Raw genomic sequence first — 25,793 nt, forward strand, 5'->3', positions numbered from 1 at the left:
TGGTTGGTGGTTGGTGTGGAAAGAAAGAGCGGGACGGTTGGATGGATGGATACAAATACCTGAGCAGATTAAGTACGTAATGTCTACTTGGGCTCTGTTCGCCTAGATGGCACATATCACTACGACGAGTTGCTCCGGGTTGGGGTGGTAAGAAAAGGAGGCTCAGGGTTGTTGGGAGGGTGGGGGTGCTTTGAATCACAAACAGCAGCGTGTTATTTGGCGAGGTTTGATATCTGGAATATGGGATCTGGCTGCATGGCGGCTGCTGGGGGTTGTCTTGGATCTTGAGCCGGATGAGTTGAGTACAAGGCAATTACTGAATGTTATCTTAAACTCTCGCCCAAGACACATGTGATGATTGATATGCGGGAGGTTAAGTCCCCCAGCTTCTCCGGCTGTACCCGGGAAACGTTACCAAGCATACCTCAACGGTTGTGACCTGAGCACAAGCAGGATCCTGCAGGGCGTTTGCCGAGACCGTGGAACCACATCACCCGCTTTGACATTCTACGGATCATCAAGTTTCATGCAAGGAGACCATCGGCTGAGTGTCACAACTGAAGGTTCCCATGTTTCGTAATTAGCCGCGAACATCACCCCCACTGTGGTGAGGGGGAGAGGGGACGAGGCCGAAAGGAACGGCAAACCCCTCATCAAGAATGGCCCTTGGATGTTTGTTCTCCAACTCGGGTGGCTCCACCCTGGGTCGAAGATGGGTGGAAAGGTGGGTGTAAGTTCGGGATGTAGCGCTGCGAGACGGAGAAATATGGGATTGGCTGTGTAAATGGGAGGTCGTGATATCGAAAGAGACATATTGTTTTCAAAGGTTATATCTTCTTCGTCTTTATCTTAAGACATTAGTAGAGCGCCCTCTCAATCTTCCGTCCCTCGTCCCCTGTTCTAATCACCCTCCCTCCGTGTTTGACAACTCCCACAGTCTCAACAACCCACACCCACCCATCCAGCACCCAGGTTGGCTTTCACTATCACTTACACCACCCTCACCACCACCACCACCACCATGCCCCCACCTCCCCAACAACAACAGCCCACCCAGGGCCTCGTGCTCGGCTACAGCAACCCGCACCCCTTCTCCACCGTCCCCCTCAGCGACCGCGCCTCCGTGCAAGCCCTACTCACCACCCTCCTCGACCCGCTCGAGCCGTTCTTCTCGCCCACCAAAGCGCGCGTGCGCATGCCGGGCGCAACGGCGGTGCGGTTCGACCAGACGGCGTCCGAGGTGGAGGGGTTCGCGCGCCCCCTGTGGGGGCTGGCGAGCCTGCTCGCGGGGGGCGGGACGTACGGCGGCGCGCGCTGGTGGGTGGACGGCCTGCGCGCGGGCACCGACCCGGCCAGCGCGGAGTACTGGGGCCATCCGGCGGATAATGATCAGCGGATGGTGGAGATGTGCCCGATGGGGTTCGCGCTGGCGGTGGCGCCGGTGTTTTGGGAGGGGTTGAGTGAGCGGGAGAGGGGGAATGTGGAGAATTGGTTGGGGAATAGTATTAATGGGAAGAAGTGAGTTGTTGTTTCTTTTATCTGTTTGGTTTGGGTGTTGGGGGTTTTGTTGCTGGGTGGGGAGGGTGAAAAGGGGGAAAGGGGAAAGGGGGGGAGAAGGAAGTTGGTTGGCTGGCTAACACAGAAGGGCGACAGCATGCCGAATACGAATTGGTTGTGGTTCCGGGTGTTTGCGAATTTGGGGCTGAAGAAGAACGGCGGCAAGTTCTCGCAGGAGAGGCTCAATGCGGATATCAAGCACCTAGAGACCTTCTATCGCGGTGATGGATGGTCTAATGACGGGCCGGAGGGGATTCACCGTGGGTTACAACTTACCCCTAAACAACACCCTACGAGGCAGCCGACTGACGTGAACAGAAATGGACTACTACTCGTCGAGCTTTGCCATTCACTTCCTCCAGCTGCTTTACGCTAAGCTAGCCGCCGAGGATGACCCAGAGAATGCCGCAGAGTTCAAGAAGCGGGCTCAGATGGCGGCGCTGGATCTAGCGCACTACTACGACAAGGAGGGTAAGTTAACAACTCTCACAAGATGAGGTGATACTGACTTTTCTAGGGCGGTCTATTCCTTTTGGCCGCAGTGTCGGCTACCGCTTCGCTATGGTTTCGTTCTGGGGCGCTCTTGCGTATGCTGATGTCGAGTTGCCCGCACCGTTGACCTGGGGTATGGTCAAGGGAATGGTCATGCGCCATCTGAGATGGTGGCAGACGCAGCACGACATGTGGAGCTCAAGCGGCACGCTGACCATTGGGTACTCGTACCCAAACATGTATGTGAGTAGAAATCTCTCCTGCTGGGCCTGCCGATGATACTCACGAAGAAACAGATGGCCGAGAACTACAACAGTCCGGGCAGCCCGGTAAGTAACTCTTCCTGTCACCCTGTATCCTCAACGAACCAAGCTTATACTGTTCAGTACTGGGCTTGCCTAGCCTTCATCTGCCTCGCTGTGCCCGAGACGCACCCCTTCTGGACCTCCAAGGAGGAGAACCACTGGGACGTAATCCCCAAGATCAAGGACCTCAAGCACCCAGGCCACATCATGAGGTAACTCACCTTTTACCTATCAACCCCCACCCCCAAACTCCCCAAACTAACAACCGCCCAGCAACCTCGGCGGGCACTGCATGCTGCTCTCCTCCGGACAGGCATGCTCGTACCCGATGAAAGGCACGCACGCCAAGTACGGTGCCTTCGCCTACTCCTCCGCATACGGCTACTCCGTCCCCCCGGGGCTCTTCACCCTCGAGCAATACGCCCTCGCCTCGCAACTCGGCCTCTCCGACGACGGCGGCGAGTACTGGAAGACGCGGCGCCTCTCCACCTCCACGCTCGAAACCCGCAGCAGCAGCAGCAGCGTTCCCGTGCTCGTCTCCCTCTGGACGCCCTTCCCCGACGTGCACATCAAGACCTACCTGATCCCGCCCACGGAAGCCACCCCCAACTGGCACATCCGGGCGCACCAGATCCGCGCCACGGGCCGCACGGTGCAGACGGCCGACGGCAGCTTCGCCATCAGCAGCTCGCGGGCGGCCGACGGGCGCCTGCTGGGCCTGTACGACGGGTCCGCAAACCACGAGGGCACGCGGCCCCGGTTGATGGGTAACTATGATGTGGCGACGCCCGAGGCGTGGGCGGGCGGGCTCGAGGGTGCGTTTATTGTGTCTAAGGGCGCGGTGGGGATTCGCGCGCTGGAGGGGTCTGCGGGGGGCCGTACGGCGACGTTGGTGAATGCGGATCCGAACTCGAATTTGATTGAGAGTCGGACGGCGATTCCGACGCTGCAGGGGACGGTGGAGAAGGGGCAGACGGTGTGGTATGTGACGGGTATCTACGCGAAGCCGGATGGGGAGGGGGTGAAGAGGGAGGAGTATTTGAGTGGGTGGGACAATGTGCCTGAGGTGCCGGGGTGGTTGAAGGGGGAGATTGGTCAGTAGGGGGGTGAAGGAAGGGCGAGGAAGTTGTTGTGTTATGAATGTGATATGTGATACTGTTTTTGACTTGGCCGTTGAGCAAGCCTGGTACAATGTGATGTGATGCAATTCCGCCTGCATTTTTGGTGGCTGCCAATGCGCTGATGGGTGTAGACAGAGAGCGTGTGGAAAGTCAAGGACCTCCATTCTCTCACTGTCGGTGTTAGTGTCGGTTAACCACTGAAAGAAGTGGCACACGCCTTCCCCAGGTTTTACACGAAACTTTTACAGGGGCTTAGCGTAACAAGCCGAGGGGTTCACAGCGCCTGCCGCGAACCGAATAAGGGAAGTGGGGGGAGGGGGAGCCTTGCAGCGATCTTGATGGGAGTTCCCGTCCCGCATCCTCTTGTCTTCTCCAACTCTGAATCAACTTCCGGCAACAGCTCCGTGAATCCAGTCCGGCCTCGCCCGAAATATACGGGACGGCACGGGCTTAGGTCGCCTGTCCCCGGGTGACGTACCGTGTTAACCGTCGAGAGAAACGCCGCGCGAGGCTGACTCAAGCTGACTTGAGGCTGGCTTCTCTCGGTGGTTACATTTGACGACCGAAAAGTTTGTTGGTTTGTTGATCAGTTGTTTAATCCTCAGCACGCACTTTGGGAAATTCAAAGGCATGACGAATGATCGATTGTCAAAAGTTTGACCGCCAGCAAGCAACCTCAACTTTATACTCGAAGGGCCCTCGCGAGCAGCCTAAAGCCCGTTGACTAAGGTATGAATCAGCTCCACGCATTGCCTTTTTGGTGGGGATATCCTTAGTCCGGCGATCTGATGTCCTCGGCTGTCGTAGCACCCGAGCTTGACATATTCCATGGCAGTTAGTGGCCCGAATACATTGTTATCGACGCTAAAGCCGGACATCATCGGTTATCCCAAACAACGCATTTCGGCAGGCTTCCGGACTCGTGGATGCCGGTTGAGCCTCAATCTGGGGTTGCCGTCGATCACATCTACCGTCACACCCGCCGAACACCGAAATTGAAACCCGATTACAGCGGCCAGGGGAAGGACCGGGCAGTGCGCAAGCAAACTGACTACCTACCTAACTAAGCGGCAGGGATGCCGACTATCGCCTACCGCTACTGCCCGTCCTGACGTATAAGTGACCATCACCCCAGGGGTTTCGGGCTGTCCTTTCTGCTCGAAGTGGTCTGAATCAAGCCATCCGGATAGCTTGATATCAACAAGAAACCTCCATCACACGCTGCATCTCCAACCGCGTTATTGTATAACTGCCCCCTGCAGCAACGGTTTTCCCCTTTTAGGTTGCTGGCACACCCGACCCGCTGTGACCAAATAAACAGCCTGTGGAGCGAGCTCAGGAGACTTTCCTCACCTAGGATAGGTGCAAACGTGCCGCGCGACGACGCCCCTGACTGGCGAAAACAGCCGCTCTCGCAGGTTCCAGGTTTACCTGCGTGATCGCCTACCAGCATGGCCGACAAGAAGACGGCAGATGCTGGGCCGTCTCGACATGCCCATTCGACGCCAGCAGCATCATTCCGTGCGCAACCCCCCTTTTCCTTTTCCCCCCTGGTGTTGTTATCTCCCAAGCCCAGCTCTAAACCGAAGCCCGAGCCTGCGTGATCTATCTATCCGCACCCGCTTCTGCATGTGCATTTGCATCTGCATTTGCATCTGCGACCCCCGCCCCCCGCTATTTCCGATGAATGAAAATGAATGAACCCTTGAAGATCTCATCGGACTGATGGACAAGCCAGCAACACACAACTCGCCGCGGACCTGGTTCCTCACCTCGTCGCTCTCGCCGTTATGCATCCGCCTAGTCCGGCTGTTACTGGCCCACGGCGACTACGTGGTGGCCTGCCTACCCCCCGTCGAGATCGAGGATGAGGAGCGGAGCGCCGAATTCCGGGAGCTCATCAACGAATGCAAGAGCAACCGCAAGGACCGCGAGGGGTGGAAGGATCGCATACGCGGCATCCGTTGCGATGCCCGCGCCATGGGCCAGTGTGGCGCCGCCATTGCCGAGGCCGTGCAGGTATTTGGTCGCATAGACATTTTGCTTTGTTGCAAGTTTGAGGGTGAGTTTGGCAGCCTGTTCAACTCAAGTAACAGTGGCTGATTGGTACAGCCGTCATCGGTACCGTCGAGGAGCTCTCGGCGACGCCCGCTACACGCAACCTCGTCCGGGACCAGTTCGATACCATCTTCTTTTCCCAGGTCAACTTCATCAAAGCCGCTCTGCCGCAGTTCCGTGGCCAACACACGGGGCATATCATCATCCTCACTAGCATTGGTGGCCACATCGGCACGCCGTGCATGCCCATGTACACGGCCGCTACCTGGGCTCTTGAGGGCTACTGCGACTCGCTGGCATACGAGATTGCCCCTTTTAACATAAAGGTCACCATCGTGCAGCCCAACAAGGAGATCCAGAGCCTCACCAACAAGATCATCTTCGCTCCGCAGCTGCCCTACTACGACGCCGAGATCAACCCGGCCCCAAATATGCGTGAAATGCTGAGCAACGTGCTCAACGCCAACCCGGACACCGCCATCGAGCAGTCCGACGACGAGGTCCAGATCCGCTATCCGCACCTGCCCGCAGCCGCCAACGACAAGCTGGTCATGGAGACGGTGCACGCCCTGACGGCGATCGGCGGTCACGAGAACCCGCCCGCCCGGCACATTGTCGGCTTCGAGGGCGCCGTGGCTGTTAAGGAGAAGCTCAAGACGGTGACGGAGGAGCTGGAGGATTTTGTCGAAGCCAGTTTGGCCGTGGACATCTTTGAGAGCGAGCTCAAGACTGAGGCGAGGCAGGGGAAGTCGAACGTGGATGTTGCCGGGTCGGGGAGCGGGTCGGGTATGTGATATGTGATGTGGCTCTCGACCCATTGGATTTATTGTTCCAACCCCATACCTACCTACCTACGCAACATGGTAAGGATGTCGGGGGGAGAGTAAACGCTAGGTCGGCTGGATGGAGGGGAAGGGTTGTACTTATATGGAGGGAGTCTGGGGTATGGGATTGGGTTGGAAAAGTACGCTTTAGGCGCATCGTTGATACCAGCTTCACCTAGTGTATACACACATTATTCAAAGGAACAGTTCAAAAACACCGTTAAAAAACAACCACATGCGAAGCTGAGAGATTTCCCAAGTTTGCTGGAAAGCCCCCAGATGACGCCTGCAAGGGTCTTCCTGGCCCCCCTGATCCTCAGGCCGGCACGCCAATTACAGCGGCTATAGCTCTCCGTCCCGCACCAAAGCTCGGGCCTCTGCGGGACCGGGGCCGCTGTGGTCGGGACGGCGCATTCGATGCTGCATGTCATCGATTACAACAATCCATACCTGAATTTCGGGATTTCGACATCGCACTTCGCATATCTCACCAACGCACGCGACACCTAGCAAAGCCAAGGTTCGCTCGCCTAAACACCCCAACCTACGACGAACACACGCTCGATTTCGACGCGAACCAGGCAGCGGCGCATCTCTGGAAGCTCGCTGCCCCCCAACTCTCGACATGTGCTACCCCTGACCTGACAACTCTCTTTCGATTTCCTGCGCTGTTCCCGCACACGTCGGGAATGACCGCGGCGCAAGAATGGCTATCGATTCTCTTCTACCAGTAGGCCCAGCGAGGGTCAAGGCGCTCGTGCTGCCCATCGGCCATATTACACGCGAGCGCTTCACCGCGTTCGTCAGTCGTCTGAATGCGGAGAGCATCGTCTTCCTCCGGGACGTCACCCCCGATGCCCGGCCGCATAGAAGTAGGAAATGACTTACTTTCTACTGCTAAACGTCTCCTTGCTGACCAGACCGCGTCCAGACATGTTCTCGCCCTTGGCCTTTCCTGATGGCGCTATGTTCTACGACCTCATGATGCACCACCCACCTGCCTCCCACCTTGCCCTCTCACCGTTTGATTTATTCCGCGAGCCGCTCGCCGTGATCGCCGTGGCTGATGGCGCCGAGCTGCCTAAAGCCGTGTTTAGTAAAAGACATTCGGGCGGAAAGACTGTCGAGGAGGCCAACATACGGTCGTTGTACCAGGACCTAGAGGATTTGAGGGACCGGTATCCCAAGGTCCTGGCCCATCAGGTGTTGGTGTTTGATTACATGCCGGCAAAGGAGAATCCTCTGCCGATACCCGAGGGCATTGTTACTGTCCCACCCGCCGAACAGTCCAAACGAACCACCATCAAGACGGTCATGTGCGACATTTCGGCCCTGATCCTGGCCGAGATGACCACCCTAGCCAAGTCATACGAGGGAATGTCGTTCATAGACTCTCCAGGGCAATCGTCAGGCCATCAGATGAGTGCCATGGACGAACCTACGGGGGCTCCGAGGAGAAATTCGCAGTTTTCGCTGCCGATAAACCGATCTAGCTCTACCAGTGGGCTTCCTGATAGAAGTCGTGTTCGTATGACCATGCCACCCGTCCCCTCCAAGGGGCAACTGTCAGACTCGGCCGGTTCCACGCCCACCGTTCGGCCTACGACCCCCGTGAGCAACAACAAACCTCTCCCCTCCCCACCCTCCACATTTGAAAACATCATCGGGCCCATGACACCAAATAGCCCCGAGCAGGGCGGCCTTTCACGGCATGACACATCCGACAGCTTTCGAACACAGAGCCAAGACCGAGTGTCGGTGCAAGGGTTTGGCCCCGGCGGGCTCAACGAGAGGTGGAGGAGCAAAGGGAGATCGCGGGTCCAGGTCGTGGTCGGGTCGCTCTATCTCCAGGCTGGCCTGTGGAACAACGCGCTCAAGGAGCTTACCGAGGCTGCCACGATAGCAAAGTCGATTAACGACCACCTCTGGCACGGGAAAGCCCTCGAGCTCACGCTCATCAGCCTCCTGCTACTAGGCTGGGCTGGCATCGAGTTCCGTGTCCCCAGCATCCTGCTCCCGCCGCACGACAAGGGGAACAGCGCCGCCATAGCGATGCAGGAAGCTGAAGCAAGAGACCCCCACCAACCTCCGTGGTTGAGGCACCTACAGATACACATGCCCGAGCTGCTCGACCGCATCATGGGCCTGTACTCGAGGATATCAGCCGAGCACCTCCCGCCGCTGCCCCACTCCGAGGCCATCATCCGCTTCTGCCGGATGTCCGCGGCCATCCACACCGCCAACGGGCAGATCTGCCGGGAATCGCTCGAGATGATCGTGTTCGGCGTCCCGCCCCGGGTGCCCCTCACCACATCGCCGCGCTTCACCATCCAGCCCACGCGGACGCAGATCGTCAACACGCTGTTCCGCGCCTTCCCGACCTCCTCGGCCGAGCTGCTCACCACGGTGGACCGCGTCGTGATCCTCAGCGGGATAGCGTCCGTGCTGGGGCACCTCGGCTTCCGTCGCAAGAAGGCTATGGTCGTCAGGGAGCTCGTCTCCATTCTGGTGGGTGGTTTGGTGGAAGCGCGCACCCGCGGTGCTGCTGACGTGGGCATCCACCCCGCGGCTGGGCTTGTTGGGCTGAATGGTGCCAGTGCCCGGGATGGGGCAGGTGGTGTGTTGGAGCTTGCTGAGGGTGACGTTGAGTACGGGATTGATTCGTTCCTGGGGCTGCTGATGACGACATATGGGGTTGTTGGTGGCAACACCTTAGGAGACAGGGAAGACAGTTCGGACGGGGCGCTCGTGGGAAGGATTCAGCAGCAATCGGCTGCGAGACACTTTGGCATGCAGAGCGTCAAGCTTAACATTCTTCGGGCCTGCATTAACTTCTCGGAGGCGTTGCCGGACTTTCAGGGCGTGCTGAAATACTCGAGCGATCTGCTTCGGACTGCTGGCAGTGGCATTGCTCCCGGGCCGCGGAGAGAGAACGCCTACCCCTCGATAACGAGGGAGGAGCAAGTTCGCTTGGTCACCAACATTCTGAAGACGTCCAGTCTATCCAAACGCCTGGGTATCGGCAATTTGACGGCCGAGTACTGGGACGAGTTTCTCCTCCGGGGCATCACGATGGAGGCGCTGCCGCCAACGAGGACGCCCGTGCCACATGCGAAGACCGTCCTTCCCGGGATAATAACCACCCGAAGCTCTCAGGATGTCGATCCATTTATCTACAACCCCTTTTTGAAGCGACCCGACACCGCGACAGTCGACCGCACCCTGGTGGCGGGCGAGCCGGCCTTCTTCAGGCTGACCCTCCAGAACCCCTACGAAATCGAGCTCGAACTGGAGAGCATCCGGCTCGACACAGAGGGAGCCGAGTTTGAGTCGGCGGTGGAAACTACCGCCATTGGTGCGTACCGGACACAGATTATGAGGATATCCGGTACGCCCAAGAGTGCCGGGACGGTCAAGGTCACGGGTGCGCTGATCAAGGCCCGCGGGTGCCGGGAGAGGAGATTCCCCATCTTTGCGGACCCCTGGGCGCCTGACGATGCGGTCAAGATCAAGGCGATCGGGCTTGGTGCCCTCGACGTGAATGCCGCGACTGTATCGCCTGCTATTGAGCGGCTCAGGCCGGATCATATCGAGCTCAATGTCATCGCACCTCAGCCTGTGGTGGTGGTTAAGTCGTCGACGCTCCCACAATCCTCGGTTATGGTTCTCGAGGGCGAGCGTCAAACCTTCTCTGTCACGTTGCAGAACCTCTCCACTACCACGCCGGCGGATTTTCTGCTCTTTTCCTTCAAGGACTCGACGCAGGAGCCCCTGCAGTTGGCGCTGGGTAACCGCGACGCTACCGCTACGGAACTCTACGAGTACGAGCTCGTGCTGGCCAAGAAACAGCCCCTCCGGCTGAAGAATCGCGGCGACAGCAAGAGATTCATTGCCCCCGGCCAGACGGCAACTTTCGACTTCGAAATACTGGGTAGGCCGGGCCTCACGCACGGCCTCATCCAGGTCGACTACGCGCACATCGGCGTCCCGCACGACGAGGTGGCCGAGAAGTTCTACACGCGGCAGGTATCCATGGAACTCACCGTCACCGTCAACGCCAGCATCGACATCACCCGTGTCGACGTCCTCCCGCTCACCGGTAGCATCCCAGCCCCGCTCTGGTCCCGCGCCACCAACAACAACAACAACAACCACGACCAGTCCACCACCCCACCCCCCGACCTCACCGCCGACACCCACTGCCTCCTCCTCCTCGACCTCCGCAACTCCTGGCCTAGCCAAATGACCATCCACCTCTCCTCCTCCCCCACCCCCGACGACCCACCCAAAACCCAAGCAATCGAAGTCGAAGCGCACATCCTGCCCGGCAACACGGCGCGCCTCGTGCTCCCCATCCGGCGCGTCTACCTCGAGGACCCGCACGCCTTCGTGCCGGCCCTCAACCCGGCGCGCCAGCGCCAGTTCGTCGTCAGCACCAAGATCGCCCCCGAGGCCGAGCGCCAGAGCCGCGAGGCCTTTTGGTTCCGCGAGCGCGTGCTCGATGCCCTGAGCGCGCGCTGGCGCACTGCGGCGGTGGCGGGTTCGGCTGCTGTGGGCGGGAGGTGCAGGGAGGGCGAGATCGACCTGCGCACGCTGCGCTTCTCGCCGCGCATGGTCGAGGCCGTGCGCGTGGATGAGCTGGATGTTGCCATTTCCGTGGTGGACCCGGCGACGGGCGAGGCACTCGCACCCGCTTCCTCCCCCGGCGGTAGTAGCGGCGGGCGGTTCGTCGTCGACGTCGACGCCTTCCTGCAGCTGCGCGTGCGCGTCACCAACCGCTCCGCCCGCCCCGTCTACCCGCTCCTGCGCCTCACGCCGGTGCTCTGCCACCGGCCCTTCAATGTCTCGCTGGACTTCACCCGCAAGATGGCCAAGTTCGCCTGGAACGGCAACCTGCAGCAGGCGCTGCCGCTGCTGGAGGGGAATGGTGGCGTCGCCGAGGTCGCCATGGGCGTGACGGCGCTGTGCAGGGGCGAGTTCGAGGTCCTCGGCAGTGTGGAGGAGGCGAGGCTGTGGGTGGATCCCGAGGAGGTGGCGAGGGAGAGGGAGAGGGAAAAGGAGGAGGGGGGCCGGAAGGGGGGGAAGTCGGAGGCGGAGGCGCAGGTTATGATTTTGGGGGCGGCGTTGGGGAAGCGGGAGAGGAGGGTGTGGCATGCGAGGAGGGGGTGTCGGTTGGCGGTGCGTGATCGGGTGGAGAGGTGAGCGGGCTTTTGAGGGGGGGGGTGTTTGTGGGAGGTTGGTTGGCTCGTTGGCGGTGGGAAAAAGGGGGTGGGTGTATGTATAGAGTGGGAGTGGATGGGTGTGTATATTCACATATGGGGCATGAAGAAGTTGGTTTGGTGCTTTGGGTTGTAATGACGAATATATTAATGTTGTCCATGTCCGTCTGACTGCTTGAGTCTATTCCCAATATTATGCCAGTTTTCCCCAGAATCGATGAGGCACATCGAAGCGAGGGTATAGCCAAGTGGTTCATCGCTGTTCATAAGGACCATAGGTACTTGGGGGTTAGGGTTCATTGTGGCGGCTATGGTCGGGATAGCCTTTTTAGTCTCAGTTATTTCTCACTACTCCGAAAGTCTTCATAAACCTCTTTCTTGCCACTCACTTTTGACTACTTACAGTTACTAGTGAAACATAAATTACTATACTCATTCATTACATACCGGAGCCGAATTGTTTCAATTTTTTTTGTTTATTTTATTTCGACTTAAAAAGCTGATCCGAAGTCGGCCGGAGTGGCGTTCAAAGTTGCATGTGAGAGAACTCGGACTCGGAGACTCAATCGGGGCCGGACTTGAATCTTCTTTTCCTTCCTCAACATAGGCCAAGATAGCCCAACCGGGAGGGGCAAACTGGGCAGAAATGCACCGCCCACGCATCCTCTTCCTCGACGCCCACGACTCCTTCTCCAACAACATCACCTCCCTCCTCGCCACCCTCCTCGGCGCAGAAGTATCCGTCCTCTTCATCGACGACAACCTTCTCACCACCGCCACCACGGCCAATGGATCGCCTAACGGACCCAATGGCCAACCCCTACCCCCCTCCTCGGACGACGACGACGCCTCCCGCAAAACCCGCTTCATCGCCGAGCTGTCCCGGTACGACGCCGTCGTCTGCGGGCCGGGCCCCGGCAGCCCCGACAACCCCGCCGACGTCGGCCTGATGCGCCACGTCTGGGGGCTCGCCGACGCCGACCTGCTGCCTGTCCTGGGCGTGTGTCTCGGCTTCCAGAGCCTGGTCGCCGCGCATGGGGGCCGCGTGGGAAGGCTGAGGAGGGGGTTGCATGGCATGGTGAGGGGGGTGGTGCATCGTGGGGAGGGGGGTGTGGGCTGTGGGGAAGGGGGTGATGTGTTTGGGGGGGTGGGGGGGTTTAGGGCGACGCTTTATCATAGTTTGGGTGGGGATGTTGGGCAGGGGGAGGTGGCGGGTGAGGAGTGGGAGGTGGCCAGGTGGGAGCCATTCAGCGCGTGTCCGGATCTGGTGCCGCTTGCGTGGGTGGAAGAGCAGCGCGAGGATACTAGCACGGAGAGGATCCTCATGGCTGTGAGGCACAGGACGAAGCCCTTCTGGGGCGTCCAGTACCACCCGGAATCGGTGTGCACTGAGGAGGAGGGGAATAAAGTCATTTTGAATTGGTTCCGCCAGGCTCAGAGGTGGAATGAGAAGACGGGGAGGGTGCCTAGGGTGGACGGGCACGGCCTGGCAAGAACGGCGACAACACCGAGTTTGCTTTCCCAACTAGGCGGGTGGCCAACCGAGCAGGGCACACGGCAGTGGTGGGAGGTGCTCGAGGCGAGCCCGGAGCTACATTGCACCACGGTGCCACTCCCCGATGGCGTGCAAGTACCAGATATCGTTGAGGCAGTCGGTGCCGAGTGCGCGGAACGGATAGTCCTCGACTCGGCCAATGCCGCACCAGCAACGTCAAGGGCTGATGTGCGAGGGAGATACAGCATCATCGCCGCCGGGCTTGATGAGGCCTTGCGTATTGAGCACCACGTTGGAGATTCCTACGCTACCATCAAGGTTGGATCTTTCGGAGGGTCGCCCGTGAACCTCACGGACAAAATACCCCTCGACCAAGATCGGGATGTCTGGGCTTTGATCGCTGCCTTTCATGAGGCGCGGCGTCTACCCGCCACAGAACCCTCGTACACCCCTTTCGTTGGTGGTTTCATGGGCTACATCACTTACGAACAAGGCCTGAGCCGTATTGGGGTTTCGCTAGAACAACCGCGCCTACATCATCGGCCAGACGTCTCGCTTGCCTGGATCACCAAAAGCATCGTCGTCGACCATCTACAAAAAGAAATCCACGTCCAGCACTTGAGTTCTGGGAATCTAGAAAGGGGAAGCTGGATGGACAAAACAGCAGACAAGCTCCGATCTCTCCAGAACCCTCAACGCAGGCCTTCTTTCAACAAGCCAGCAGTGACGCCGCTGTCTTTGGCGCTGAAAACCCGGCGTCCCTCGATGAGCGCATCTATTCAACCGCCTCAAACGAAGGAGTATGAAGCCAAAGTCCGAGTCTGCCAAGAATACATCGCGGCTGGCGAGTCCTACGAGCTCTGCCTCACCGATCAAACCACCATCATCCGGCCTCGGAGCGACAATCTCCCCCGCCCTAACACCGCTCCCCTCCCATCATCCAGCCCGCAGAAGCAGCAACAACACCCCCGCGTCCACTCCCCACCCTCACCATCCACCGTCTCCTCCTCCTGGACGCTCTTCAAACGCCTCCGGCGCAACCAACCCGCCCCCTTCGCCTCCTACCTCCGCCTCGGCGGCGCCACGCTCGTGAGCGCCTCCCCCGAGCGCTTCCTAACCTACGACCGCGGCGGGCGGTGCTCGATGCGGCCGATGAAGGGCACGGTGCGCAAGTCGGCGCAGGTGGCCACGCTGGCGCAGGCCGAGCGCATCCTGCACGTGCCCAAGGAGGAGGCCGAGAACCTGATGATCGTCGACCTTGTTCGCCATGACTTGCATGGCGTGTGTGGTGCCGGTCGCGTGAGTGTTCCGGATTTGTTGCGGGTGGAGGAGTATCAGAGTGTGTTTCAGATGATTACGGTGGTGGAGGGGTGTTTGCCGCCGCCGCCCCCTCCTCCGGCTGCTGCTTCCGTGGGTGGGGTGAAAGCCGCCCGTGGTGGCGGTGGGTATACTGGGTTGGATGTCCTCGCTGCGAGCCTCCCGCCGGGGAGCATGACGGGCGCGCCGAAGAAGAGGAGCTGTGAGATTCTGAGGGAGATCGAGGGGCATAAAGAGCGGGGGCTGTACTCGGGCGTGGTTGGGTACATGTGCGCTACCGGGCGGGGTGACTGGAGCGTGACGATTCGGAGTCTGTTCCGGTGGGACGATGAGCAGGTTGTTGTGAACGGCGATGAGGGCCCGGAGACCCACGAGGTGTGGCGCATCGGGGCGGGAGGGGCGGTTACTATCCTGAGTACCCCTGAGGGCGAGCGGGAGGAGATGTTTACGAAGCTCGCGGGGCCGCTGCGGATATTTGGGGAGGAGCCTTGCCGGGAGTAGTGGCAACGGCTTGTTTCGGTGTCTCAACTGGTTTCGGGAAAACGGGGAAACGAGACCGACATTCAACTTGTCTGGCGGCTGTTTGCAACACGGGGAGTACCGGCGTTTTTACTCATAGATGAGTTGGGCCTCAACGGCGGAATTTGGGATACAAGGCTTTAACGCGTTGTGCATATGAGATAGGAAGGCGGAAAGACAGGGGAATATATAACTGCGCCGTTCCTCCAGTTACACCTTTCCAACCGCGAATTCGCTTTAGTGATAACCTGCTGAAAGCCACCGCCCCCACCCGCTTATAATATGCACTGATTAGAGCGCCCTAGCGTACACCGTATGCCGAGAAATGCCACCCCTTAAAGCACTCCCCCTTAATATCGTACCCGGCCCCATCCGCCTACGTTCGACTCGCTCCCGCTACCCCTAAAACCCCAGTATATCATCCAACCCTTAAAACTCCTGCTCTTCCTGGAAGAACATCGTAAAGCTGATGATCGTCCCGTAGATCAAAAGCCCACCAATAATAGACATGACCATAGCCGGGATGGAGATGAGGTTCGAGTGCGCGAGCAAGACGGGCAACGCTACCGAGAATCACATTAGCAACCGCATTTCACATATCTCTCCCCATTAAACACCGCCTCTCTCCTCCAAACGGAAGGGACAGCACATACCAATACCCATCACCACCAAAAACCCCGTACAGAAACGTCCCAGATCCAGCACCGCCGCGCCGGAGCTCTCCACAAAATCGTCCGGGTTCGCGCAGTGGCTGCAGATCCAGTTGGGCACGGGCGCCAGCACGTAGGTGCCGACGACCAGCAGCGGGTAGTAGGAGTGCCACAGCGCGCACGACAGGATCACGAGCAGGAAGCCGACGGCCAGCACGAAGGAGAGGGCGATTATCGTCTTGAGGCCGGCGGCTGGCATGGTGGGCGAGTTGGGTGGGGTGGGGTGGGTTGAGGTGTTGTCGGTGAGGTGGTGACGGTTGGGAGCCCGAGGAAGTTAGAGGAGGCTGATCGATTGCGTGGGTTGGAGGAAGCCTTGTCAGGTCTGCTCGTCGCGAGGTCTGGGGTTGGGTGTATCAATCGGCGATCACGATAACGGAATTCGTTTATTACTCGTGGCTGGGTACCGTTTACGTCGTGTACTGTTTCGCGCTTCTAAGAACGCCGGTGTGCTCGTCGGGCTGGGTTGTGTTGGTGTTGGTGTGATGGTTGGCGGCTGGCGATGACGGCGGAGTCGCAGCTGTGACGAGCGCCCCGACGTCGTCAGCCTTGGCTGGTTCTGATCCGGGTTGGGGTTAGCGTTGACCGGGGTCGAGGGCGCTGCTCATCCGGCCCGTGCTCCATGGGCTGAGAAGCGGAGCAGGGATTCACCTAAGCGGGGTTATGCAATACCGAGTTCCAGGTACCTGCCGCCTTGCCTGGGCGACGCAGCTTGGAGCTGCCTGGCGCTGTCAGTGGAACGAAGCTCCCCAAACCAAGCCGTAGCGATCCCCCAACATCCCATCGACGACCTGCACTTCGCAACGGTAAGCATCCCCTCGATTGATACCCGCTCAGGTGACCGAAAACACACATCACGCACGGTTTTAAACTGCAGCCGTCGCCATCATGTTCAGAAACAACTACGATAACGACTCGGTCACATTGTAAGCTCCAACGGTCCCCCGCCATGTCGGCCTTGGGCTGCGCTCCCGACCCCGACTGACAACCTTTCCCAGTTCACCGCAAGGGCGGATATTCCAGGTCGAGTATGCGGCGGAGGCAGTCAAGCAGGGTTCAGTGGTGGTGGGAATCGCGAGCAAGACACATGTCGTGCTGGTAGCAATCAAGGTGCGCAACCCCCGCCATCCAAGGTCAATGTATACCTCAAAGGGAGGGATGTACATCTACTAACGTTTCGACCACCCAACCCCAGCGCAACGCCGAAGAACTCTCATCCTACCAAAAGAAGCTGTTCCCCATCGACGAACATGTCGCCATCGCCATCGCAGGCCTCACGTCGGACGCGCGGGTCCTCTCCAACTTCATGAAGCAGCAGTGCCTCGGCCACCGGCTGACCTTTGGGCGCAGCATGCCCGTGCGGACGTTGGTGGAGATCATCGGCTCCAAGGCGCAGATCAACACGCAGCACTACGGCAAGCGGCCGTACGGCGTGGGCCTGCTGGTCGCGGGCGTCGACGACCACGGCCCGCACCTGTTCGAGTTCCAGCCGAGCGGCATGACCGAGGAGATGGTGGCCTTCGCAATCGGCGCGCGCTCCCAGATGGCGCGCACCTACCTCGAGAAGAACATTGACAAGTTTGCCGACTGCGACCGCGAGGAGCTGATCCGCCACGGCCTGCGCGCCCTCAAGGAGAGCTTGGTGCAGGACCGCGAGCTGACGATCGACAACACGAGCGTGGGTGTTTCGGGCGTGGTCAAGGCGGAGGACGGCAGCAGCAAGGTGGAGCCCTTCCAGGTGTACGACCAACAGGACGTGACGGCGTGGATAGAGAGCGTGGCGGACGACAAGGAGGGCGGTGCGGGTACGGGCGAGACCGAGGCGGAGGGCATGGAGGTCGACTCATAAACGGGATAACCTGGAGATGCTCAAATACGGCGTCGTGGTGGGGAATTCTGTAACAACAGACAGACTAGAGTCCTGGTGGCCCGGCATCGTCTTCAAGGGGAGCGCCCTGCCGACCAGCGTCAAGCCGAGGAGCCCCCCGGAAAAGAAATTCTCGCATGAGTTGAGAGATCCAGTGCTCTATTCTACAACGCCCGCGCGTCGATTGTGTCTGTCTAAGTCTACTGGTTGCCCCATGAAAGCTTGTATACCGCCTCTGAGACCTTGTATTCCCGCAAGGCCGTGATAGCATCCTCAGCGGTCTTCGCCTCGGCCAAGATGCGCTTGTTCTCCCCATGGATAAACCCCTCCTCCACACTCTTGTTGATCCAAGTCAAAATCCCATCATAAAACCCGTTAATGTTGAGCACGCAAATGCCCTTGTTGTGAATCCCCAGCTGGTTCCAGGTCGCCGTCTCGAACAGCTCCTCGAGGGTGCCGTAGCCGCCGCTCAGGGCGATGAAGCCGCTCCCGGGCCCGCCGTCGATCACCTCCTGCGCCATCAGCCGCTTGCGCGTGTGCATGTCCTTGACGATGGTCGTGCGCCCAAAGACGGCCTCCTCGGGTACCGCCATGTGCGTGCCCGACGCCCCGTCCAGCTGCTTCGACGTGTACGTCGGGTCCCGCTCGTACCGCACCAGCGCCTCCGGGATGATGCCGTGCACCGAGTCTGGCCCGGAGAGAGAGACGAGCGTCTTGGCTACTTCGCCCATTAGGCCGACTGTGCCGCCGCCGTAGACTGCGGAAGAGGGAGGTTAGCATTTTCTGTTATTTCTTTTCTGTTGTTTTACTTTGTCCTGTTGCGAGTGTTTAGGGGTTCTCCCTGGAAGTGTTGGGGACTTACCGAGTGCCATGTTGTTGGCGGCCATAACCCGGGCTAGCGCCCGAGCAGCTTCTACATGCTCCGGCTTGTTTCCTGCTGACGAGCCGCAGTAGACGCAGATCTTGGTCCGCTTGGGGGTAACGCTTGAGGGCGTAGAGGCGCCGTTAGATGCCATGATGGAAGCCTGTCAATGGGAAAAGGGAAGCGAAAAAGATGTCTGGTTGGTGTGAGAGGTCGATTCCTGCAGGAAGGGGAGCTGGTGCTTTATAGGAGCGCGCAGTCTGTGTTACTTCACTGGCCGAGTCCCTTGGGTATTAGAGAGATAGGTGTGCCACGTAGTTGTCCCTCGGTGGTCAATGATCAGTCACGGGTACTGTGGGAGGCTGACTGGAGCAAGACCGGTTGGACAAGACGCCTGCAGAGTTTCAGATTGGCGAATATCGAGATTGTGGGCGCGTGGCGGGTCGCTAACTATATCAACTGAGGATGGAATGGAACAAGGAATAACAAGCCGTCACTGGGAGACGGGAGGGCGAACATTCCATTGTTCAGCTTTGCCTTATATACCACCAGACATACCCGACGCTACCCTTCTGTGACTCTTGCTCATCTCTTGTTGCCGCAGTCGCGACTATGGGTCATCCTATACCGGACCTGACCCACCCCTCCGTGGACCTCGATGGGGGCCAACGGTATGACATAATGTCACCCCGCCCAACGAATCGAAATCGCGAAGTTCCTGACCAGGGGGGGGTGACCTCGAGAAACCAAGAAACCCGAGGGCCGATGTCCGAAAACGGAATCCCGTGAGGAACGTTTGAGCAGGCTGGAGTCAGGAACAGTTCCCTGTGCGGTACCACAGTCACAAGATTCAGCATTTCAGATCGGGCAGCTGCAGACCAATAGTGCGGGGCCTGAAAGCTCGTGGTTGTGATGTGGAATCAGATGGACCGGTCAGGCCAAGACCGCCAAGCCATGGATACGTGGGGCAAAATGGACCCACAACTTTTACTTTGGACGATTTGAAGACTCATTGGCGGTAGAGAGCGACCTTCGACAACGGTGTCAGGAAGTCAGAAATACGACGGAAGGTAACAATAATGAAACGAGGCAAGGAAAGAAGTAGAATCAGAGGGAATTGGCCAAAAGTAAGGGACTAGAGTGTCCTGACGAGGGGACTTTCACGGTCTTGGCAGGTACTCCGCACCGTGTTCATACAGTCAATTCGCACTGATCAGAGCCCCTAAATTGTTGTGGACACAGGGCCCATCTCCGGTTGATCATCAACAAGCTTCCCAAGTTCTCGCAGAACGACCGGATAGCAAAAACAACGCCTGCGCTTCTCGGACAATTCGTCAGGATGCCCGAGACCACCGGGGAAGCAGGCGGCCAGCCTGCACGGCAGGAAGGCCAAAATGTATGTGGTTCCTGGTTCGTTTCGAATGTCCGGGTTTGGAAGAGGAAGGCTGACTTTTGTATTTGCGACAGTCCATCTTCAGAACGCTCATCCAAGGCGTAGCCATTTACATGGCTATGCAATTCGCGATAAAGCAGTTTATGGGAGGCCCCCAAACCACCACAGTCCGCGACGCCAATGGCAATACGGCCCAGGTTGTGACGTCGAGTCAAGTTCCCCCGTACAGCGAACGGCCGCCGCGTCTGAATGATGGCGCCTCCTACAACCAGATCCCGCAAATGGTGGCCCCGATCTGGCCCGAAGACAGCGCAGTCGACATCGTTGTAACCGTCTCGCCTACCTTTGGGCTTACGCCGCTCAAGGACCACACCAAGGACGCAATAGTGTTTGAGGAGAAGAAGTTTCGGATTGGGAATTGGACCGACAAGCGTACCGCAGAGGGTATTATTTACGTCCCCACGCCTGTCCAACACAACGGTACACTCTGGGGCCATTTTTACGTTGGCTTGTCTGGAGCGAACCTCGATCCGACACAGCGAGGCTACGACCCGGCCTCGGCTTATCACTTCGTCTACCCTTTGACCCAGTACATTCCCAAGAAGAAGGAAGCCAAGACGAGGAGCCTTTTGGGAGATCAGTCGGACGTTGCCGATGAGCCTGCCAACGACGAGCCCGAGCAATCCGGACCCATCATTGCGAGCTACTACCACCCGAACGTGTCGCTATCCTTCATCCCGAACTCCGGGGTGTTCTCGTTTCCCCAGTCACACCCAGCAGTTCGCCAGTTTCTACGTCTCGAACAAACCGGCGCGCGGGACGGCACAGGTCAAAACTCGTGGTACTACCCGATCCTCTTCGTGAACACGTTCTGGCAACTGAAGACTCACATGACGGTCTTGAACGACACGGTCAAAACCTTGCCTATTCGGATTGATCTCAACAACTTGGCCGAGTGGAAGTTCAAGACGATGGCGTCCATTGACATGAGCGGCAAGGAGTCAGCCCGCCAGGCCGCCTATGGGAATTCGCTACCGGGCGGCGGCGATGGAAGTGAGATTGAGATGATCAAGGAGATTTTTATCGACACCAACCCGATCCTCCTCAGCATCACTGTGGTCGTCAGTATTGCGCACATGATTCTCGAGACGCTGGCCTTTGGGTCCGACATTGCGCATTATCGCAAGAAGAAGGACAACGTGGGCATCTCGGTGCGGTCCATCCTCGCCAATGTCTTTATGCAGCTGGTGATTTTCCTCTACTTGATCGACCAGTCCCAGAACACGAGCTGGATGATCCTGGGCGGGCAGGCTGTCGGCATTGTCATCGAGCTCTGGAAGATCACGACCGTGGTCAATGTCCGGGTGCGCCCGGCTCCGGGGTCCATCATCCCCTACCGGGTTTCCTTCGAGGACAAGCACAAGCTGAGCGAGACCGAGGAGAAGACCAAGGAGTACGACGAGATCGCCTTCAAGTACATGTACATTGCCGGCGTCCCGCTGCTCATCGCCTACGCCATCTACTCCCTCATCTATGAGACACACAAGTCGTGGTACTCGTACGTCATCACGACCCTCGTCGGCTCCGTCTATGCCTACGGCTTCCTCATGATGGTGCCGTCGCTCTACATCAACTACCGACTCAAGAGCGTGGCCCACATGCCGGCCAAGGCCATGATGTACAAGTTCCTCAACACCTTCATCGACGACCTCTTCGCTTTCACCATCAAGATGCCGTTCCTACACCGCCTGGCGACGTTCCGGGACGACATTATTTTCTTCGTCTATGTTTACCAACGATGGGCGTACAAGATCGATTATACCCGAGTCAACGAGTTTGGCCAGGGCGGCGATGACGAACAAGAGGCTGAGAAGGAGGCTGACAAGAAGGGGGCAGACAAGAAGGAGAAAGAGGCTTTGCCCGCTGGCCCGGCCGAGAGCACTGCCAAAGCCACGGGCGCCCACGCACCCAAGGCGACTAAAAGGAAGTAGGGACATTTGGCTAAATCGAGAGAGAGAGAGAAAAGGGAAATACCACGCTGAATAATACAACTCTATCATGCCCTTCCCGTCTCTTTTCATCATCCATTGCCAGTATTACGTTTGCTTGACTGAGCGATGTTGATCGCCGGCGAGGACGAGCCGATGTTGCACATCCGTTCGGGACCTCCGAATTCCGACTGCCCCTGAAAGCCTCGTAGGGCTGAACGGCACAGTTCCTGGTTGTGGAAGACATCAACCTCCCATTGGGCAGCGTGCCGCTTTTGAATCAGAGCGCACCCTCACTTTCGGGGACGTTAATTCGGCATCTGCCCAATCTAAATCGCGTGTTAGCGGTTTGTTCCCCAACTTGCAGAAATCGAGCTTTGATGTAACCATGAAAACCGTTGCACTTGCGTCGGCTACGAGGTGCAGGCCTGCCGATCCCTCCCCTGACATCCATTAGAGTTAGCGTGATGCCCTTCTGCTTCGGGCAAGCACCCCGCGAATATTCGGAGGTACCTTGAACACAGATTCCTCGACAACCTGCAACCTTGCTGAACTATTATCCATGTTTCGCATACCGGATAGAATTTGGATTGGAAAACCAATTAATGGCATCAGCTCGGAGAAGTTTTATTGAGTTTCAGAGAGACAACAAGGCGTAGGCCACTGTGTCTCAAAGAGGTAGTACTTCGTACGGTTAGCGTACCGAGGCCGCCGAACCCTCCCCCCGTCCCTGTCCACGGTCACGCCAAGACAACCTTATCCCCCGGCGACCCTCCCAGAAGCCGGCATCAGCGCCGAACATTCGCCCAGACCAAACAAGACACCTGGTTCTGCAGCAATTGTCCCAAGAAAAGTACGGTCCGTTTGCTTCAGGTGGTAGCAGGAATCATTGCACATACAAGCATTTTGCGAGCAAAATCACACTCGAATTCTACCCAACGAACGATAAAAAGCTACCTACCCGGAACGAGCACTGGCTAGAGATCGGCATGCAGGGCTGAGCTGAGTGTCTCTCAACCACGCAACAACCCAACCAAAACTGGGAGACGAACCGTCAAAAGCAACGGCAGCAGGGAGGGATAGCCAGCAGGCAATGAGCAGCGGCGCGGGCCGCGACAGCAGGAAGGGTAGCCTGGGAAGCATCGACGGCAGCAGCCATGAAGCCCAAACCGTCGGCACCCTCCTGGCCGCCATCGCGAGGTGCCTGACCGAGGCCGTGCGCATCCTCATGTTCGCCGACAAACGGCAATGGGGACCCGACGAGTTCGAGCAGACCCGCGTGCTCGAGGAAGCCCTCGACGAAGCCAAAAAGGACTTTCAAGAGATGGCACCGCTCGTACACGGGCAATTCTACTACGAAAACGACCGAACCCGTGAGCACTCCCCATCCCCATCCCCATCCCTACCCCCCCCTCTCTCTCCCCATCTCCTTTCACCCACCCACCCCCAAACCCCCAACTAACCCCCCGCCCTCCCCCCAACAGCCGAATCCCTCCACACCCTCCAGTCCCTCCTCACGCGCTTCCAATTCCACACGCAAAACTTCCGCGACTGGGCGCGCCAGGGCGGGCCCATCAACCCGACGTGGGCGCGCGAGACCGCCCACCTGCGCCGCGCCCTGCACCGCGCCCAGTGCCGCGCCGCCACCCGCATCTTCGCCGCCACCGTCGCCGACCAGGAGAGCCCCGCCCGCTGCCTCGGCGCCTTCCATGTGCATCGCCGTCTGAAGCGTGCGCAGGTTGCGCGGGAGGGGGAGAGGATGCCCGTTTGGCAGAGGGGGGGGGAGGGTTCGGGTGATGGTAGGGGGGGTGGTCGTGGTGGTGGGGGGCAGGGGTTGGAGGCTTCGCGCCGGGCGGGGGATTTGGAGGTGGCGGCAGAGGCGGCGGCGGCGGGAAGGGGGGAGGGTGATGATGGTGGTGGTGGTGGTGGTGGTGGGGGAGAGGGCCCAACGCTGGGGAGGAGGCGGAGCTTGGAGGAGCTCGTGCCGAGTTGTAACGAGGTGGGGCGGTTCCAGGTGCTGGGGGAATCGCATGACGCCGCGTTCGTCTGTGATTACTGCGAAGGGTTCATCGTCTGGCCGGACCTGTCGAGCATACCGTCGGAGCGGATGCCGCTGGCGCCGACGGCCGTGACGGGCTACCCGCACTGGCAGGCCAAGGGGATCAGCGCCGACAATGGGGAGGAGAAGGTGGTTGTGTTTGCGCCGCTGGCGATCGCGAACCATATGCCGCCGGAGCCCGGGGGCTGGCAGGCGGGACTGATATGCCCGTATTGCGAGGAGGCTACGTACCTCGACGAGGGAGAGGACAGCTCCGAGCTGAAGTACGTTCAGGACGAGAGTGGGTTCCCGGATTTGGAGGCGTTTCGGGAGCATTTGGAGTGGTATCATACGGCTATGCCGGTGCCCCCGATATCATCTTTGGCTTCGACGCTGCCATCGGCGTCCAACTGCAGCGTTATGTAAGGGTGTTTGGCGTTAACTAATTTTTGAGTGAGTTGGCTTTGGGGTGAAGCACGGAGTTTCAGGACGGGTAGGCTCAAAATGGTCGGGGCAAGTTTTTCAAGATACACAATACTATTACTCGACCCAGCAGGGTCAAACTGCAAACTAGGGAAAGCACCGAGGGTTCGGCATCATACCCCATCCGTGACCGTCTAATATTTAGTTCATACACACATCAACCAAGCATACACACAAAGTAACGGCATAGCCGGCCGCTGAATTCCAAACCCGAACGCCGATGCTGAGGCCGAAAACAAAGCATCCCTGCCCTGTCCAGCAGCAAACCACCACTCTCCTACCAGTCCCGCTCAAAAGAACCGCCACCACAAGAACCCCAGGATGATCAGCCCGAGCGCCCCAAACGGCCCGTACTGCTTCAGCATCAAATCCCAATTGATCTTGACGGCCGCCTTCCTGTACTTCTTGCTGTCGTCCCGCAACCTGCTACTCAGCTCCCCCATGCGCTCCAGGCTATCCCCGCGGTACAGCAAATCCTCGATATTCTTGGTCATGACCTTAGTCACGTCGCGCAGCTCGTCGTTCAGCTTATCCAAATTCTGCGTCGCGCGGGCGTCGCTGTAGGTGGCCTTGGTGCGGCTGATGAAGGTGTCGAACTCCATGAAGGCGTAGGGCCGCAGCACGGGGCTGAGGAGCTGCTGCGCCGGGTAGGTGGTCGAGAACTCGGTCGCCAGGTCCGACAGGTAGGTGAAGGCCAGCTTGCGCGGGTACGTCCGGTCCGTGATGGCCACGTACACGATGTCGGCCGCGATCAGGTAGTGCAGCGTGTACGCCCCGCTCTCGATCGACGCCTGCGGCTCCGAGGTGCGGCTCAGACGGCGTAGGATTAGCTTTACTTGGGATTTTACTTCCGAGAGGGCCTGTTCGGACTCGGAGTCGTCGACGGAGGCGCAGAGCATGAGGCCTGGTGGTTGGGAGCTTTGGTCAGTATGGGAGTCTTTGGGGATGCGGTAGGGGTAGGGGTGGTGGCGACGGGGCCATACCGTCGAGCCTCGCAATCTGTGTTGAGCGAATCATCTTGGATCGAGTGTGTGTGGTGTGGTGTGTTGTGGTTGGGGGTTGGAGTTGCAATTGTCAACCGTGCCTCGGGGTGATTGTAGGCGGCCACCAAGGTATCGAGCCTAGTACAGTAACGTGGCTTTTCAAAGGAGCGATGGTGTCGTCATCAGAAGGGCCACGGCTTGGCGGACAAGAGTGGGTTCCAGCAAGATATATCGAAGCAACTGTATTCGTTTGAAGCCGAATTGTCTTCCGTGGAGGCCTTGTTGTGCAATTATCCGTCAATGGCGTCTGCTTGCCAAGTTCTGATCGAATCGCTGGAAGTGGAAAAGGAGCACAGGCCTGCCTCGATCTTGAGCTCCCCTTGTCAAGTGGGCCCCAAAGGAGCCAAGAAGCAAGGCTGGCCAATCCTGAATTTCTCTGCATTTCAGGGGTCTCGCAAACGGGCCATGCTTCCACCACCCCATCACAGCTTCATTCAGCCTTGTAATCGAGGCTGGACTTTGTACCCCCCCTCACCTCGACCACTTCGACCACCTCAAACCCGTT

The 25,793-nt window shown here is 58.7% G+C and overlaps 10 protein-coding genes across 10 annotated transcripts; 7 read left to right on the top strand and 3 right to left on the bottom strand.

Moving 5' to 3' along the window:
* Positions 1 to 1,021: 1,021 nt before the first annotated feature.
* F5144DRAFT_641431 (uncharacterized protein) lies at positions 1,022 to 3,659 on the top strand (the record flags this gene model as incomplete). Its single annotated transcript, XM_066792767.1, has 7 exons — positions 1,022 to 1,317; positions 1,654 to 1,817; positions 1,876 to 2,028; positions 2,075 to 2,292; positions 2,346 to 2,378; positions 2,436 to 2,566; positions 2,628 to 3,659. 7 exons carry the CDS (start codon positions 1,022 to 1,024, stop codon positions 3,454 to 3,456), a joined length of 1,824 nt encoding a protein of 607 aa, XP_066646459.1. The 3' UTR covers positions 3,457 to 3,659.
* A 1,541-nt stretch (positions 3,660 to 5,200) lies between these two features.
* Positions 5,201 to 6,327, top strand: F5144DRAFT_599577 (uncharacterized protein; the record flags this gene model as incomplete). Its single annotated transcript, XM_066791021.1, has 2 exons — positions 5,201 to 5,537; positions 5,588 to 6,327. 2 exons carry the CDS (start codon positions 5,201 to 5,203, stop codon positions 6,325 to 6,327), a joined length of 1,077 nt encoding a protein of 358 aa, XP_066646460.1.
* A 477-nt stretch (positions 6,328 to 6,804) lies between these two features.
* On the top strand, positions 6,805 to 11,547 carry F5144DRAFT_505682 (TRAPP II complex; the record flags this gene model as incomplete). The annotated part of the gene is made up of 2 exons (XM_066786450.1): positions 6,805 to 7,229; positions 7,289 to 11,547. Coding segments are annotated over exons 1-2 (4,425 nt in total), but the record flags the coding sequence as incomplete, so codon positions are not given.
* A 391-nt stretch (positions 11,548 to 11,938) lies between these two features.
* Positions 11,939 to 15,082, top strand: F5144DRAFT_609812 (ADC synthase). The gene is made up of 2 exons (XM_066791641.1): positions 11,939 to 12,654; positions 12,778 to 15,082. Exons 1-2 carry the CDS (start codon positions 12,223 to 12,225, stop codon positions 14,887 to 14,889), a joined length of 2,544 nt encoding a protein of 847 aa, XP_066646462.1. The 5' UTR covers positions 11,939 to 12,222; the 3' UTR covers positions 14,890 to 15,082.
* On the bottom strand, positions 15,083 to 16,252 carry F5144DRAFT_562006 (vacuolar protein sorting 55). Its single transcript, XM_066788286.1, has 2 exons — positions 15,561 to 16,252; positions 15,083 to 15,470 (listed from the first exon to the last, which is right to left on the bottom strand). Exons 1-2 carry the CDS (start codon positions 15,814 to 15,816, stop codon positions 15,337 to 15,339), a joined length of 390 nt encoding a protein of 129 aa, XP_066646463.1. The 5' UTR covers positions 15,817 to 16,252; the 3' UTR covers positions 15,083 to 15,336.
* Positions 16,253 to 16,347: 95 nt separating this feature from the next.
* Positions 16,348 to 17,631, top strand: F5144DRAFT_562008 (nucleophile aminohydrolase). The gene is made up of 3 exons (XM_066788287.1): positions 16,348 to 16,540; positions 16,613 to 16,724; positions 16,810 to 17,631. Exons 1-3 carry the CDS (start codon positions 16,503 to 16,505, stop codon positions 17,461 to 17,463), a joined length of 804 nt encoding a protein of 267 aa, XP_066646464.1. The 5' UTR covers positions 16,348 to 16,502; the 3' UTR covers positions 17,464 to 17,631.
* F5144DRAFT_116274 (uncharacterized protein) lies at positions 17,573 to 18,587 on the bottom strand. Its single transcript, XM_066782172.1, has 2 exons — positions 18,344 to 18,587; positions 17,573 to 18,238 (listed from the first exon to the last, which is right to left on the bottom strand). Exons 1-2 carry the CDS (start codon positions 18,495 to 18,497, stop codon positions 17,682 to 17,684), a joined length of 711 nt encoding a protein of 236 aa, XP_066646465.1. The 5' UTR covers positions 18,498 to 18,587; the 3' UTR covers positions 17,573 to 17,681.
* A 1,012-nt stretch (positions 18,588 to 19,599) lies between these two features.
* F5144DRAFT_116284 (cleft lip and palate transmembrane protein 1-domain-containing protein) lies at positions 19,600 to 21,732 on the top strand. Its single transcript, XM_066782173.1, has 2 exons — positions 19,600 to 19,739; positions 19,811 to 21,732. The coding sequence occupies exons 1-2, from the start codon at positions 19,683 to 19,685 to the stop codon at positions 21,725 to 21,727; spliced, it is 1,974 nt and encodes a 657-aa protein (XP_066646466.1). The 5' UTR covers positions 19,600 to 19,682; the 3' UTR covers positions 21,728 to 21,732.
* A 662-nt stretch (positions 21,733 to 22,394) lies between these two features.
* Positions 22,395 to 24,394, top strand: F5144DRAFT_641454 (uncharacterized protein). The gene is made up of 2 exons (XM_066792768.1): positions 22,395 to 23,097; positions 23,209 to 24,394. Exons 1-2 carry the CDS (start codon positions 22,818 to 22,820, stop codon positions 24,186 to 24,188), a joined length of 1,260 nt encoding a protein of 419 aa, XP_066646467.1. The 5' UTR covers positions 22,395 to 22,817; the 3' UTR covers positions 24,189 to 24,394.
* F5144DRAFT_505702 (Longin-like domain-containing protein) lies at positions 24,325 to 25,563 on the bottom strand. Its single transcript, XM_066786451.1, has 2 exons — positions 25,229 to 25,563; positions 24,325 to 25,149 (listed from the first exon to the last, which is right to left on the bottom strand). The coding sequence occupies exons 1-2, from the start codon at positions 25,260 to 25,262 to the stop codon at positions 24,536 to 24,538; spliced, it is 648 nt and encodes a 215-aa protein (XP_066646468.1). The 5' UTR covers positions 25,263 to 25,563; the 3' UTR covers positions 24,325 to 24,535.
* Between the last annotated feature and the right edge of the window lie 230 nt (positions 25,564 to 25,793).

The sequence above is a fragment of the Chaetomium tenue genome (assembly GCF_020726465.1).
Source record: "Chaetomium tenue strain MPI-SDFR-AT-0079 chromosome Unknown F5144scaffold_2, whole genome shotgun sequence".
Lineage (NCBI taxonomy): Eukaryota > Fungi > Ascomycota > Sordariomycetes > Sordariales > Chaetomiaceae > Chaetomium > Chaetomium tenue.